At 42.4% G+C, this 13421-nt stretch overlaps 1 protein-coding gene across 5 annotated transcripts in view; it reads left to right on the top strand.

The window, feature by feature from the left end:
• The window catches only part of UBE2Q2 (ubiquitin conjugating enzyme E2 Q2), a 38597-nt gene that overhangs the window by 11913 nt on the left and 13263 nt on the right, over positions 1-13421 (top strand). For 2 of the 5 annotated variants that reach the window (XM_083399101.1, XM_083399103.1), the window contains exons 2-6: positions 74-181; positions 4499-4603; positions 5426-5482; positions 6366-6503; positions 6896-6980. In XM_083399101.1, coding sequence (XP_083255227.1) covers positions 74-181; positions 4499-4603; positions 5426-5482; positions 6366-6503; positions 6896-6980 — 493 coding nt within the window. The remainder of the gene's footprint in view (positions 1-73; positions 182-4498; positions 4604-5425; positions 5483-6365; positions 6504-6895; positions 6981-13421) is intronic. The other 3 variants (XM_083399102.1, XM_083399104.1, XM_083399105.1) reach the window with 2 other exon arrangements.

Here is a 13421-nt window from a genome sequence, read left to right on the forward strand (position 1 = left end):
GTGCAGTTCTCCAGAAGCTTTGAAATATGAATGTGTAGTTCAGGCATAATACTTATTTATTTATTTATTTAAGCAGGAGTCTTATCCCTCTTCATCGCCAATATGGTTCGTGGACTCAGATGACCCCAACTTGACTTCAGTATTGGAGCGTTTAGATGATATTAAAAAGAGCAATACTCTGGTAAGTGATCACCTGTCCTCCTTCGCTTAATCTGGCATTTGGTTAAAAACTAGGTATTAGGTCAGAATCCCACAGCCATGCCATTGTTTGGTGGTGCCTTTTTTGTTTAAAGCAAAAAAATTGCTTTTGGTTTCACAAGTGGCACCCCTTCACCAGCTGGCCATCTAAAAATATTTGATCTAGAATAGTGTCTCTTTCAGTTTGCAGAAACCATTTGGTCACAGCAAAGGCTCATGCAGGGTAACTACCACAAATGTTTTAGCAGTTGCAAAAAAGCAGAAGCCAGAAAACAAGTGTGCTTTGCGTGGAGAGGGGGGCATGTTATAAATAACAAAAATGTCCATTTGTATGGGAGAAAGCAGGTGGGATTTTTCATGCTTTCCTGTCAAAAATAATTTCTAGATATTGTGACAGTACTTCTTAACACATAGTGCCTAAACTGAAACTAGCGCTGCCCTCTTTTCTTATCATAGCTGGCTGTATTATGACTTGCAAGCAGGAGAAGAAGAGCTTCAGGTTGTGATTCTTTCATGCTGCTTTCTCTGACCCAGTTCCCTCCAGTTGTTGTGGGAGTGCAGCTCTCATTGGCCCCAGCTAGCATGACCAATGGTTAGGGATAATATGAATTGCACTCTAAAACATGGAGGGCACCAGGTTGGGAAAGGCTTCTTCAAGAAATCATAGTGGTTTCTTGTATTTAGTTTTAAAGCTACCCTGCCTTTACACGTGACCAAAGCAGAGGGCTGAAGTCCTACTGGGCTTTCCAACGTATGTATTTCTACCACCAATTCTTGAAATCAAATTGGGGGTGTTCACCAAGGGGCAATTCATAATATGCACTACTGGGAAAGAATATTTCTTCTGAGCCAAAATTCTTGGTTTGTGGGACTGCCGTCTTTGGGATGGGTGGTGTACACATGCAAAACCCAAGCCACCTTCTTGGCAGCCATGATTTTAAGCTACAGTCCCAAAAATCTTAACCATGGGAATTCTGGAGCAGCAGTAGGATGGTAGAGCATCTAGAAACAGGTGTTGCTGCTGCTTCCCTTACTTCCTGTTCAGGTTGTCTTCTGATGCTTTGGATTAGTGTTCCAGTTGGTATCATTTACACGTGCCTGTTGGTGAGGATGAGTGTGTGTGTGTGTGTGTGTGTGTGTGTAAGAGTAAACAGAGCTGGCAGTGTGTTGGAGTTGATCACAAGTTATAATAAAAAGAAGTATAGCAATAATAGCATTCCAGAAATAAGGTTACAACTGGAAAATCTATTAAATGATATTTAGTATTTATTGGCAAACTTCTTCATGATTTAATTTTGTTCCAACACATCAAGAAGGCTCTCCAGCTGCTCATGAGCATAGATTCGGTTTTCCTGGAGTCTCTTGTAATGAGCAATATTTACCATTCTCAGTGTTTGCCAAGCACTGTGAAGCCAGTTAAGCTGAAAACATTTGAGACACATCCTGCTTCATAGTATCCTGAATTGTCTATAGATCCACAGCAACGTAGTAGTACCAAATGTTACTCTCGCTCTTACTCTGCACTACTGGAGTTTAAACACTTTTGGTTAAACATTTTCCAGTCTGTAACCACTTCATACTGCATCTTAAATCTGAACTGTGGTCTATTGATAAGTGTAGCATGTTTTAGACCAATGCATACAGTATTGTGTAGGACATCTAATGCTGATGTGTAGATGTGACATCAGAGTTCATGTGTCCATTGCCAGGCAGGCGGGATAGGCTGTTCTAAAAATGAGATGTTGGGGCATCTGCTTAAGTTTCTTCATGCATATTTTGAATAAGAATAGATTACAAAAATCAAAGGGTCTGGACTAGACTCATTCTGTTAGGCTTTGCAGCTTCAGATGAGTTGGAAAGAGTCCTGATGCAGCAGCAAGCTCATCTGGAAAGTTGTGTTTTCAGAAACAGTTCCAAGAAAGATAACTATAACATTTTGGCACTATTATCCCAGATTCGCCTTGTTGGACCTGTACTAGTTCTTTCAAGGCTGCCTGGGAGGTAGCTGGTTCTAAATAGGAGCAAGCAACACTGTTCATTCCTATCCATGAGTGCGTTATGCTTTCTGCATCCAACAATTCTATGCTTGTTTCCTAGCCTGTGGCTTCACCTGCTGCTTAATAGCATCCCACAATAGAGCCACGTTTCCTGGTTATCTGAGGTTGCTGGGCAGGGAAGGATGTGACATGAGTTTGTAGCTCAAACTGGGGCCTTAGCTAGTTCTGCCTCTGTAAGCCAAGCATGTTACCTTCCCAAGCAAGTGTTGGTAGAGGCCCTGCCTTGACCTAGAGATCCAGAAGCTATAATTCTCCCTCCTCCGTCTGCCATGCTCTACACACAGTCGTACCTTGGAAGTCAAATGGAATACGTTCCGGAAGTCCATTTGACTTCCAAAACATTTGAAAACCAAATCACGGCTTCGCCAATCAAAAGCCATCGAAGCCCCGTCAAACGTTCAGGTTCGAAAAGAACATTCGCAAACCGGAACAATCATTTCTGGGTTTGCGGCGTTCAGGAGCCAAAACGTCCAAGTTTCAGGGGGTTCAACAACCAAGGTACAACTGTACTCAAATTTAGTTAATTTGCCCGCTAGAATCCTATGCTATAGTTAAAATCTACTGAGGGGGACTGTTTGGGTTGCAGAAGCCAGTGCCTTCTGTTGGTTGCTTAAGCATTTAACAGTAGCTGGTCATTATTTCTCCACAGTAAAAATGAGGAGTTGAAACCTGCTCACTCTTATTTAAAAAGGAGCTTCAGGTGCTTGGGAAAACAGTGGCACTGCACGACAAAGCCAAACTTGACGTGGGGTCTTATGGATGTCACTAAATATGCCTTGTTGTTTAATGGGCTAATCCTAAAGAAGTCTGAAAAACCTTGAAAGTAAATCATACTGGATACAGTGGGATAGAACTATCTAGTAAGCATGTTTAGGGTTGCAGCTTTAACATTCATAAAGAATTACACAGTAAGTGCTGTACATTTTGCCCAAACAAAAATCTGCAAATCGGTCTAATAGATCTTTCATTGACACTTCCACGCTGAATGTGCCATTCCTAAACCTGTTCTTGAATGGAGGTGTATTTAAGGGGAAACAGCATTTTGCAGGCTAAAAATAGTATCCTATGGGCTCTGAGCAGGGTGTCAAGAAGCAAAACACTGATGTATTGCCGGAGATCCATAGCTGGTCACAGGTGGTCATGTTATTCCCAGCTGTTAATCTGTGCTACCATAGGTGCAAAACTCAGGTTACATGTAGCTTATTGGGAGACAAAATTCTGTCTGTTTTGGGCTGCCGCCAGCAAATGGACCCTCTCCTCTTGCCCTTAACACTTGATAAAAACTAGGATTTGTGTGTATGTGGTAAAAGTAAAAGCACTTAAGGCCCAGATGAATAGGTGCTTTGAGTGTGTGTGTAAAAGTGGTAATTTTCATAGGGCTGGAAGGAAGTGCAGTTGCCAGGCCAAGGCAGAATGCTCTGCAGAGCAGGACACCTGATCCGGGCAGCAAAGGGCTGGAGTAAGCAAGGTGTTCCATTTCCAGGGTCTTGCAGGACAGGTGGGTCCGGATGGCACAAGCCACAGAGAAAATTTATTCCTGGTACCAAATATTCTGTCAGACTCCGAATTTCTATAAATTTATTTCTGTAAACAAACTAGATGTAGTTTTTGAAGTATATAGCTAATGATTCTGTGTGTTGCGGTGCAGTTAAGACTAGGGCTGGGTGATGTCTGGTTTTCAATATCATTATATATCAGCAGCTGAATACTGAAATATGCTGATATATCACAATGTCTGCAAAGCCATTGCCTTGAGTCCTATCCTCCAAAGCAGGAGAAAACAAGCATGCTCCCTCTTCCCTATGACAGTCCTTGAGATATTTGAAGATAGCTAACATATCTCCTCCCAGTCTCCTGTGCATATGGAACTCTGATACATCATGGAGAAGGCTTCAAGCGAATCCTTGTCTCTGATGTGCACACTTCAATGCTCAGGGCATGTGCTTTCAATTGAGCAGTTCCTCGAGGTGGTGCTGGCAGGTCAAGAGGACCGTCCTGCATGCCCTCCCAGAAAAGCTGGATAGATACAAGATGGAGGCTGTTGCTTTATTAATCTGAGTACCAGGAAATCTAAGACATAACAACTTATAGCCTTTGTATATTATAGGGTTTATTATAGTCATTTGTTTAAGAGCTGGGTATCCTCTTTGTTGGGCACAGGATTCAGGGCACAGCCCGGCAAACTTTCATTCAAATAAAACATGAGAACAAACCATTCACAAGCCATTTTACTTGTTTTGTAGCTTCTCCAACAATTGAAACGATTGATATGCGACCTCTGCAGACTATATAATCTTCCTCAGCATCCTGATGTTGAAATGTTAGATCAACCATTGCCGACCGGCCAGGTAAATCCTAATGTTCCTCTGACTCACAGGTGCTAATGGGTCTGCTTGATGTTTGGGCTGTGGGCACAGATTGTTGAACCTCCATTAAGCATGCTGCTGACCAGACATAGGAGTGCAACATGGGTTATTTTTTGTGGTGTGTAAAGGTGACTAATTCACAAATCATTTCTATGCGGAGCAAGTGGTACTCATTGTCTTCCTCATTGTTTGAGATGAGTATTGTGTTTATCTTTGTGATGGAACAAAGCAGGGTAGGCTTATAAAGAACTTTTAGGTTCTGCTGCTTAGTCAGTTCCAATGAGGGCGAAGCTTTCCTGTCTTCTTGTTCCTCCCTTACATGCAAGATGCTTACTCTCCTCCAGCTTTAAGAAGCTCACTTCATAGCGCTGCCTCATTGAGAATTTAATCTCTCGCCACTAGACACCTCTCTGTTTCTAATGTTTTTTCCAAAACTGATAGTTCTTTATCAAAGTGCAATCAGTGTGTGCATATGTTTGCATCTTTGTGTGTGCTTCTTTATAGCTCATAAGCTCAATTCCTATTTTCAGTAATGGTGCTTAGCATTTGTAACATGCTTTTGAGTGTTCAAAGCGTATCATGTGCATTATCTTGTAAACCCTACGGGACGAAACCTCCCTGAAAAGTAAGTGAGTGTTGTTATTGGGAATGGGATGCTCAAGCTAGCATGTGTTGTGGCCATCTAGTGAGATTATAGCAGAGGTCGAATTTAAATTGACTCAGCCTCTTAGCATACTTTTTCTTTTCTTTCTTTTTTAAACTGAAAGTGATAGTAACAAAGAATCTGATTTTTTTATGTTCCAGAATGGAACAACGGAAGAGGTTACATCAGAAGAAGAGGAGGAGGAAGATATGGGTGAAGTATGTCTGTGTGCGCATCTGTGCACGCACGTCTGTGCATGCACGCGCATGCTTTCCTTGTAGTAGTAGTAGTAATAATAATAATAAATAAATTTATTATTTATATCCTGCCCATCTGGCTGGGTTTCCCCAGCCACTCTAGGCTGCTCCCAATTGAATATTAAAAACACAATACAGCATTAAACATTAAAAACGTCCCTAAACATGGCTGCCTTCAGATGTCTTTTAAAAGTTGCTTATTTCCTTGACAACTGATGGGAAGGTGTTCCACAGAGCAGGCGCCACTACCGAGAAGGCCCTCTGCCTGGTTCCCTGTAACCTCACTTCTCGCAGGGAGGGAACCGCCAGAAGGCCCTTGGCGCTGGACCTCAGTGTCTTTGTTATTCTTATTCTGGCTTCTATCATTCTTGAATCTCTCTAGGGAAGGAGGAGTGGAAACCATGGGGAATCAATTGAAGATCTGCCCTCCTAAAGTTCAATAACCCTTCTGTGTGCAGTCCTTATCCCACCCAAAGAGCATTGTGCATATCTGTCTGACTGCCAGGGACCCTGCAGTAGAGCTTCCCTTCGCTTCTATGCACTCTCCTCCCTGTGTGCATATTCCTGAGATAACTGGGTTCAAAGCAACGGGCAGCTTGTGCTTCCCTTTCCCCTGATCCAATAGTGCACATTTAGGGCAGGGTGAGAGAAACAGCCATGAAGTCTCAATTGCTTTTGTAAGCATTTTGCCAATGAGATACACCCGCATGTTTGCCTTTGCTTGTGTTCTCCCCCATCCCTGCCCTGTATGAGAAACCCTGACTGATGCAAAGCACTAAGGCACATGAATTTTGCTTTTGTTGGCCTTGTTCTTCTTAAGTAGTATAGTAATTTTGTCTTGTAGGATATTGATCTGGATCATTATGATATGAAGGAGGAAGAACCTGTTGATGGAAAGAAGACAGAGGATGATGGCATTGAGAAAGAGAACCTGGCAATCCTAGAAAAAATCCGAAAGAGTCAAAGGCAAGACCACCTAAATGTAAGAGGCGATTAAACAAATAAGAGCATGCTGTAGAATGCATACAGCATTTCATTTTCTGCACCATTTCTTGCAGGAATGTATGTACTTTTAGCACACTTCCGTACATTCCATAGCTATATTGGGAGTTATAAGGTTGCAGTCTCTCCATGCTTTCTGTGTATGTACTTATTCTACTTATACATATAGAAAGAATTTAAATCACTTTACCAAAAATGTACTGTTTTTTCTACCCTCCAACTTGTTAAATATTTAAAATTAGTGTCCTGAATGATTGTGCCAGTTTTTCAATATTGATCATTGGTAGCCTTCTTTTAAACAGCCTTTTAATGGCCCTGGTACTGTTCTTTTAAGAGTTTTATCAAATCAAGCTACCCTTAACTTATTTTTAGGGTGCAGTCTCTGGGTCTGTCCAGGCTTCAGATCGACTTATGAAAGAACTCAGGGATATCTATAGGTCGCAGAGTTACAAGTCAGGTAAGTATCTGCATCTTTTATGAGCAAAATCATAACGTTCTATTCTGATCTGGGCTACGATATGCAAAATTAAGGCTGCAATCCTATATAATGTATAGCAGGGGTGGCCATTGTGGTGCCTTCTAGATGTTTTTGCCATGCTGACTGGGGCTGTTGGGAGTTGGAGTCCAGAACATCTAGAGGGTATCAGGGTGGCTACACTTGATGTATAGTATACTTGCTTGTGCTGAACTATCTGGGACATAGCTATGAGTAGACATGCATAGATTTCCATTGTAAATGTGCCCAAATCTGAAACTGAGTAAGTGGCTTGTTTTGCCTTCTTTCCTAGTGTCTGCGCTATCAGATTCTGAGCTATTCCTCTGTTGCACTCAGTTCGGCATTCATACTTTTAAGAATATTTTTTTAATGAAATTATAAACATTGTGCACTTTATCAAAGTGTCTCAGGTGAAATACTAAACAACCATCAAACAGTTTGAAATCTGTGTTAAGTAAAGAAAGCACAAATACCCTCAAATTTCACAGTCCTGTCCACCAGTCACAGGACTCCCTCTCTGAATCAAAAATCAATTGCAAATTCTCACACAGAAAGAAAGTGTGGGAAACCCCAGCTTTTATCTGAAGAGTGTAATATCTAGTCTGTCTCTGTATTTGATTACAAATGGCCTGGCCTTGAAAATGCTTTTCCTGAGAAAACCATTCTCCTTGTCTCTCTCTTGTTAATCAAATCACAGTTGACTGTTTACTCTCCCAGCTTACCAGAAAGTCCTTGTGTTGCATTCCTAGTATGTACTCCACATTCTGCAGGTCTAAATCACCAGTTGATTTCCTCCACCTCTCATGGCTGCTGCATATTTTTAAAGGCAGCACTCCCTAACTTTGCGTATGAGGGGCAAAGGCTGAAATTTTCTGCCATTGCGCTCTCGCTCTCTCTCCTTAACACCGAGCTAAAACCTTGTTCAAAGACTACAGCATGATCCTTCCAATATAATACAACAAGTTGTGCAGAATCCTTCAGTTCCCTATGTTTATTAGCATATATGAAACTGGCATGCTCCAGGGCTTTTGCCCTATGTTCTCTTGAGAAAAAAAGTGCATTTACTTGGTAAACAAATGCTTGTAGATTTTCTCCTATAGATCAGCACAGCAAGCCAATTATCTGACCGTCCTCTTCATTCTGTACGTAGTTCAGTTCCTGAAATAGCACAGTAGAGGAGTAAGGCATTGTTTGAGCTACCTCCATATTGAGTTTTAAGGCTTTTTTCAGTAGTGATTTTTTCACAAGGTCAGGCAGTGTCTAGGAGCCTCAGTGGCATTCGTAGGGTGTTAATACTGAGCACAAAACCAGGCATTTGGTGCTGGCAAAGATGTATACATCTGAGTGTGTCCTTGCAGCTGCAGAAATATCGCAAGGGTTCCCAGAGGCTGTCAAAAACTGGCCTTGACTTTTGCGCTTCTATGAGAGTTTGAATTGGGTGGCTACCTTAACTTATAAAAAGGGTAGCTAGATGTTTTTAAATTTTATCCAGACATCTTTACTGAAAGTTCAAAAAGTACATACTTATATATGCACTAAACATGATGAGACATAAATAAAAGAGAGAGAAAGAGAAATAGCCCCCGTGTAGAAGGGAAAATAAAGGGGGGAGGGGAGGAAACCCAAAATTATACTTTACAAAGTTGTTATTGTACTCCACCAGATCTTAACCTATTACACTATTTGTAAGAATGGATTCCAAATATCATTGAATTTGTCCATGGCAAGTCTGTGTTTATATGCAAGTCGTTTTTACGTTGCAAGTTTGTATAAATCTTCAATCCAATCGTAGAAGGGAGCTGCGTTTTTATTTTTCCAATTCTTCAGTATCCGTCTTTTTGCTGTGGTCGGGGCACGGAGAGTCCACTCATATTGTCCTTCTGTAGGGTTCCATGTGCTTGAAAATGTAAGGTTGTTCCATACAGATTGTTGATGGTTACAGTTACCTTCTGCCAAAAATATGTCAGTATAGGACAATGAAATAACATATGTTTTAGAGAATTATTATCCCTATTGCATTTCCAACAGTTAGATAAAAGGGTAGCCATAATAACTGGAAAGTGCAGCCCACTGAAGATACGGAAAGGAGGAGAGGCTTTTGTAGAGTAATACTTGGATTTATTGAATTGAGCTTTGAGTCTTCTTAATGGATATTGACAAAAAGGTAATTTAAATTAATTGTGCACATTTTAAAAAAATTGCTCTTTGAAATATGATTCGTGTTTGTAGGTGGGTTTAATTTCTTATATTAGATTTGAACACTTGTGCTAAGATTTTATTAACAAGAGATATGAAATGGGAGTAGAAGAGTGGGGGGGAAAGGTTGCTATAACTTATATAATGGCATTGCTTTCAGGGATTATACGTCTCTGCGGGATTTAGAAACTTAAAAACCCTTTAAAATTAAGAAAGTTTTTAAATAAGTCTTAAAGGGAGGCAGGATTTTCCCGAGGGTCCCTGCCTGTCATAAAATCATGGAATTGTAAAGTTGGAAATAACCCCAAGGGTCATCTAGTCCAACCCCCTGCAATGCAGGAATCTCAGCTAAAGCATCCATGACAGATGACCATCCAGCCTCTGCTTTAAAACTTCTAAGGAAAGAGTCACCACCTTCCAAGTGAGTCCTGTTCCACTGTTGAATGTTCTTCCTGATGTTGAGTTGGAATCCCCTTTCTTGTAACTTGAAGCCATTGGTTTGGGTCCCACCCTCCAGAAGAGGAGAAAACAGGCTTGCTCCATTTCCCATGGGATAGCCCTTGAGTTACTTGAAGATGGCTATCAGATCTCATCTCCCTCTCCTCCTTTCCAGGCCAAACATACCCAGTTTCCCCAACCTTTTCACATGATCACCAGACCCTTGATCATCTTGGTTGCCCTCCGCTGCACACATTTCAGCTTGCCAGTAGTATTCCTAATTTGCGGCGCCCAAAATTGAACATAGTATTCCAGGTGTGGTCTAGCCAAGGCAGGATAGAGTGGTATTATTATTTTCCTTGATTGGGACACTATACTAGTGTTGATGGAGCCTAGAATAGCATTAGCTTTTTTTGCTGCTGCATCATGTTAAGTTTGTGGTTCATTAAGGCCCCTAGATCCTTTTCATGTGTACTAGCCGGGTGCCCCCCATCTTACATTTGTGCAGCTGGTCCTTCCTGTCTAAGTGTGGAACCTGACATTTGTGCCTATTCAAATTTATTTTGTTAGTTTGGGCCCAGTTCTCCAATTTGTTAAGGTCATATTGAATCCCAGTTCTGCCTTCTGCAGCATTCTGTCATAGAAGTTGTTCAAATTTTGCATTAAAAAGGGTGAGACCTGCTTTATGGAAGCAAGCCTGGTATGATAGTTGTGACTGGTGAGAACATTCTAGGCAGGGCTGGAGGATCTCAAGTGCTTCATTGGTGTGGCATCTCAAAACTGGAAACATGTCTAGCCCTTCAGCCTGGCACAAGGGGCAACTGAAGTATAAAAGGGCTATGTGATTGGAGGAACAGACATTCCATGGGAAACTCAGGATGGCGTGGATACATGTGCAAAGTCCCCAAGGCAGCAAAAGTTTTGGATCACTGGATGATTCTCAGTAGATGGAGAAGGGTTCTGGTTTTTTTACTCCCAGCTGTTTGACAACAGCAACAGCACATGGCTGCTCCCTCACCCCTTCATTCTGTTGAAATGAAGGCAGCTTGGGAGAAACCCAGGAGTGGGTATTCGTGTGGCAGGACTGAGTTTATTCATCCCAGTTTATTATGGGACACAGGAGGCAAATGCTGCAGTTCCTTGCGCAATATTTTTGCACCTGACTTTGCCCACTTGCTGTTTCTGCATGTGATTCTAGTTGATGATCCTCTTGGGATTATTAAAAAACAAACTGGTTGATCCCACAAGTCTGGTTCAGGGATGTTGAAAGGTACTCTCTCTAGTTTTCAACTTAAATGTGTCTAGCTCTGGAATAAAGACTATCCAAATGCATTGCATCTGCTTTTAATAAGGCTTGTATGGTACTTGTGCTTCCTGGGGTGTTCCTGGTTTCATTTCATGTCTGGGGAATTACCTATCCGTGCTAGAAAGAACGCATCCTTAAGATGCGGCATTCTTAATCAGTGCCAGGGTGTTTGCTATCTATAGATATAAGCTCTTGACACACAGTTAGCTAGTAATCCCGAGGTAGTGTTGTGTTGTGTTGTATTTGCTCTTACGAAAGGCCCCCATATGAACCGGTGCACCTTGGAATAGAAGTGGCTTGAGCGTGGAGATTCTATCAGCTGTGCATTTTGACAGTATCCAGCTGCTTCATCTTCAGACTGCAGTCTGAGCCAAGCACCGACACTGGAGATAACAGCGAAATAGTCACAAAATGGAAGGATTCTTGTTTTTAGGGGCCTGGCCAGCCTAATTAAAAATACAGGAGTGCTTCTGGCATCCCACCTCCACTAAAGTTCCCAATTCATTTCCCCACCTTGACCACAAATCCGCTCTTCCCTCTATAGCTGAGATGGGGAACCTGTGTCCCTCCAGATATAGTTTGGGGCTGATGGAAACTGGGAGCCCAGCATCAGCTGGAGGGCCACAGAATTCCCATCCCTGCTCTAGAGCGCCTAGGTGAGTGTGAAAAGGTAGATGCAAACATTCTTGCAAGTTCAAAAGATGGCAGCCCAGGAAGACAACCCATAAACAAGGGAGTTGTCTGCTGATCATTTGCATAGCGGACCATTATATGTATGGACTGGTGGTTCGGCTGCCTGGCCTGATCTTGCACCTCCCTTAATCCTATGCCTGCCCTTTGAATTAATTTGTTGTTTATTTGTTTAAAATTTGGAACATTAATAAAATCATTTGGGGGGGGGGAATGCCATGCCTGTTCAAGGAGGCCTGCTGCAGTCATTTGTTTGGGTGGGTTGGGATGAACCAGTGCAATCTTACATAGACAAAATCCTTCATTTCTTTAAATAATCTTTCAACCACTCGATGCCTCTGCAACTCTGTTTCCTTTAATCCTTAGCCAGTTGTTATGGGAAACTTAGTTTTACAGAAACTCCCTTCCCAAACTCTTCTCCTCACCCCAAGTGTAATATTGTGTTCAACTAAGGCCAACAGAATCTGAGATCAGAAAAGGCAGCTTACAACTGTAAGGCATGATGGCACTGGCAAGAACTGCAAGTGCTACTCCTGAATCACTGCCGCCTTCTATGCATTTTTAACCCGTTCTTCACTAAGGGAACCTAGCAGCCCTTGCTCTGGTTATCTCCCTCTTGGACTCCTGCAATGTGCTCTACGTGGGGCTACCTTTGAAGGTGACCCGGAAACTTCAGCTAATCCAGAATGTGGCAGCTAGACTGGTGATGGAGCGGCTACCAAGACCACATAACACCGGTCTTGAAAGACCTACTTTGGCTCCCAGTACGTTTCTGAGAACAATTCAAAGTGTTGGTACTGACCTTGAAAGCCCTAAACGCTCGGCCCAGTATCCCTGAAGGAGCGTCTCCAGCCCAGACACTGAGGTCCAGTGCTGAGGGCCTTCTGGTGGTTCCTTCACCGTGAGAAGTGAGGTTACAGGGAACCAGGCAGAGGGCCTTCTCAATAGTGGTGCCAGCCCTGTGGAACGCCCTCCCATCAGATGTCTTCTAAAAGTCAGATAGTTACTTCCTTGACACCTGAAGGCAGCCCTGTTCAGGGAGGTTTTTAATGTTTGATGTTTTATTGTGCTTTTAATTCTGTTGGGAGCCGTCCAGAGTGGCTGGGGAAACCCAGCCACATGGGTGGGGTATTATCTATCTATCTATCATCTATCTCTATTTATCTATACCCCCGCCCATCTGGCAGGGTTTCCCCAGCCACTCTGAACGGCTCCCAGATATTACTATTATTGCTTGAGCAGGCAGAGAGAGGCCTGCCTACTTTTCGCAGCATAATCGCAACTCGTTCTGCTAAGACCCCACTTTTTATTATTTGTAAGTCATTTTAAACTAACTAGGAGAGTTGCCTCTAGAGAGAGCATCTCTCCAGGACTTTCTTCTTTAGTTGGAGCTGGCAACATAGACTGTTTGGCACTGGAAAGACTGCATAAACTGGCTAAATTTTGTAGCTTCTTCTATTAATACAAATGCAGGAAAGAAACTGAAAGGGATTTTCCTGGCCTTTTTATTTGCTTTATCTTCTCTTCCACATATTTGCGTGTGGCATTTTGAAAGCCACAGAATTCACTCGTTTTAAAAATACATTCTTGGGGATTTTCTATATGCTTATTTGCCTCATTCAGCAGGAGTTGCTGCCCCGGGAGCCTCAGCTGGTGTGTCTGCTGTGCAGATTAGCTGGGAGAAGGCGCAGTTATTCAATATGTGCGCAGTTGCTACCGTTAGAGTGTTGCTGCTATTATTTTTACTGAAGGTGCAAGTAGAATGAATCAAT

Source organism: Podarcis tiliguerta (genome assembly GCF_965153285.1).
Source record: "Podarcis tiliguerta genome assembly, chromosome: 9".
Lineage (NCBI taxonomy): Eukaryota > Metazoa > Chordata > Lepidosauria > Squamata > Lacertidae > Podarcis > Podarcis tiliguerta.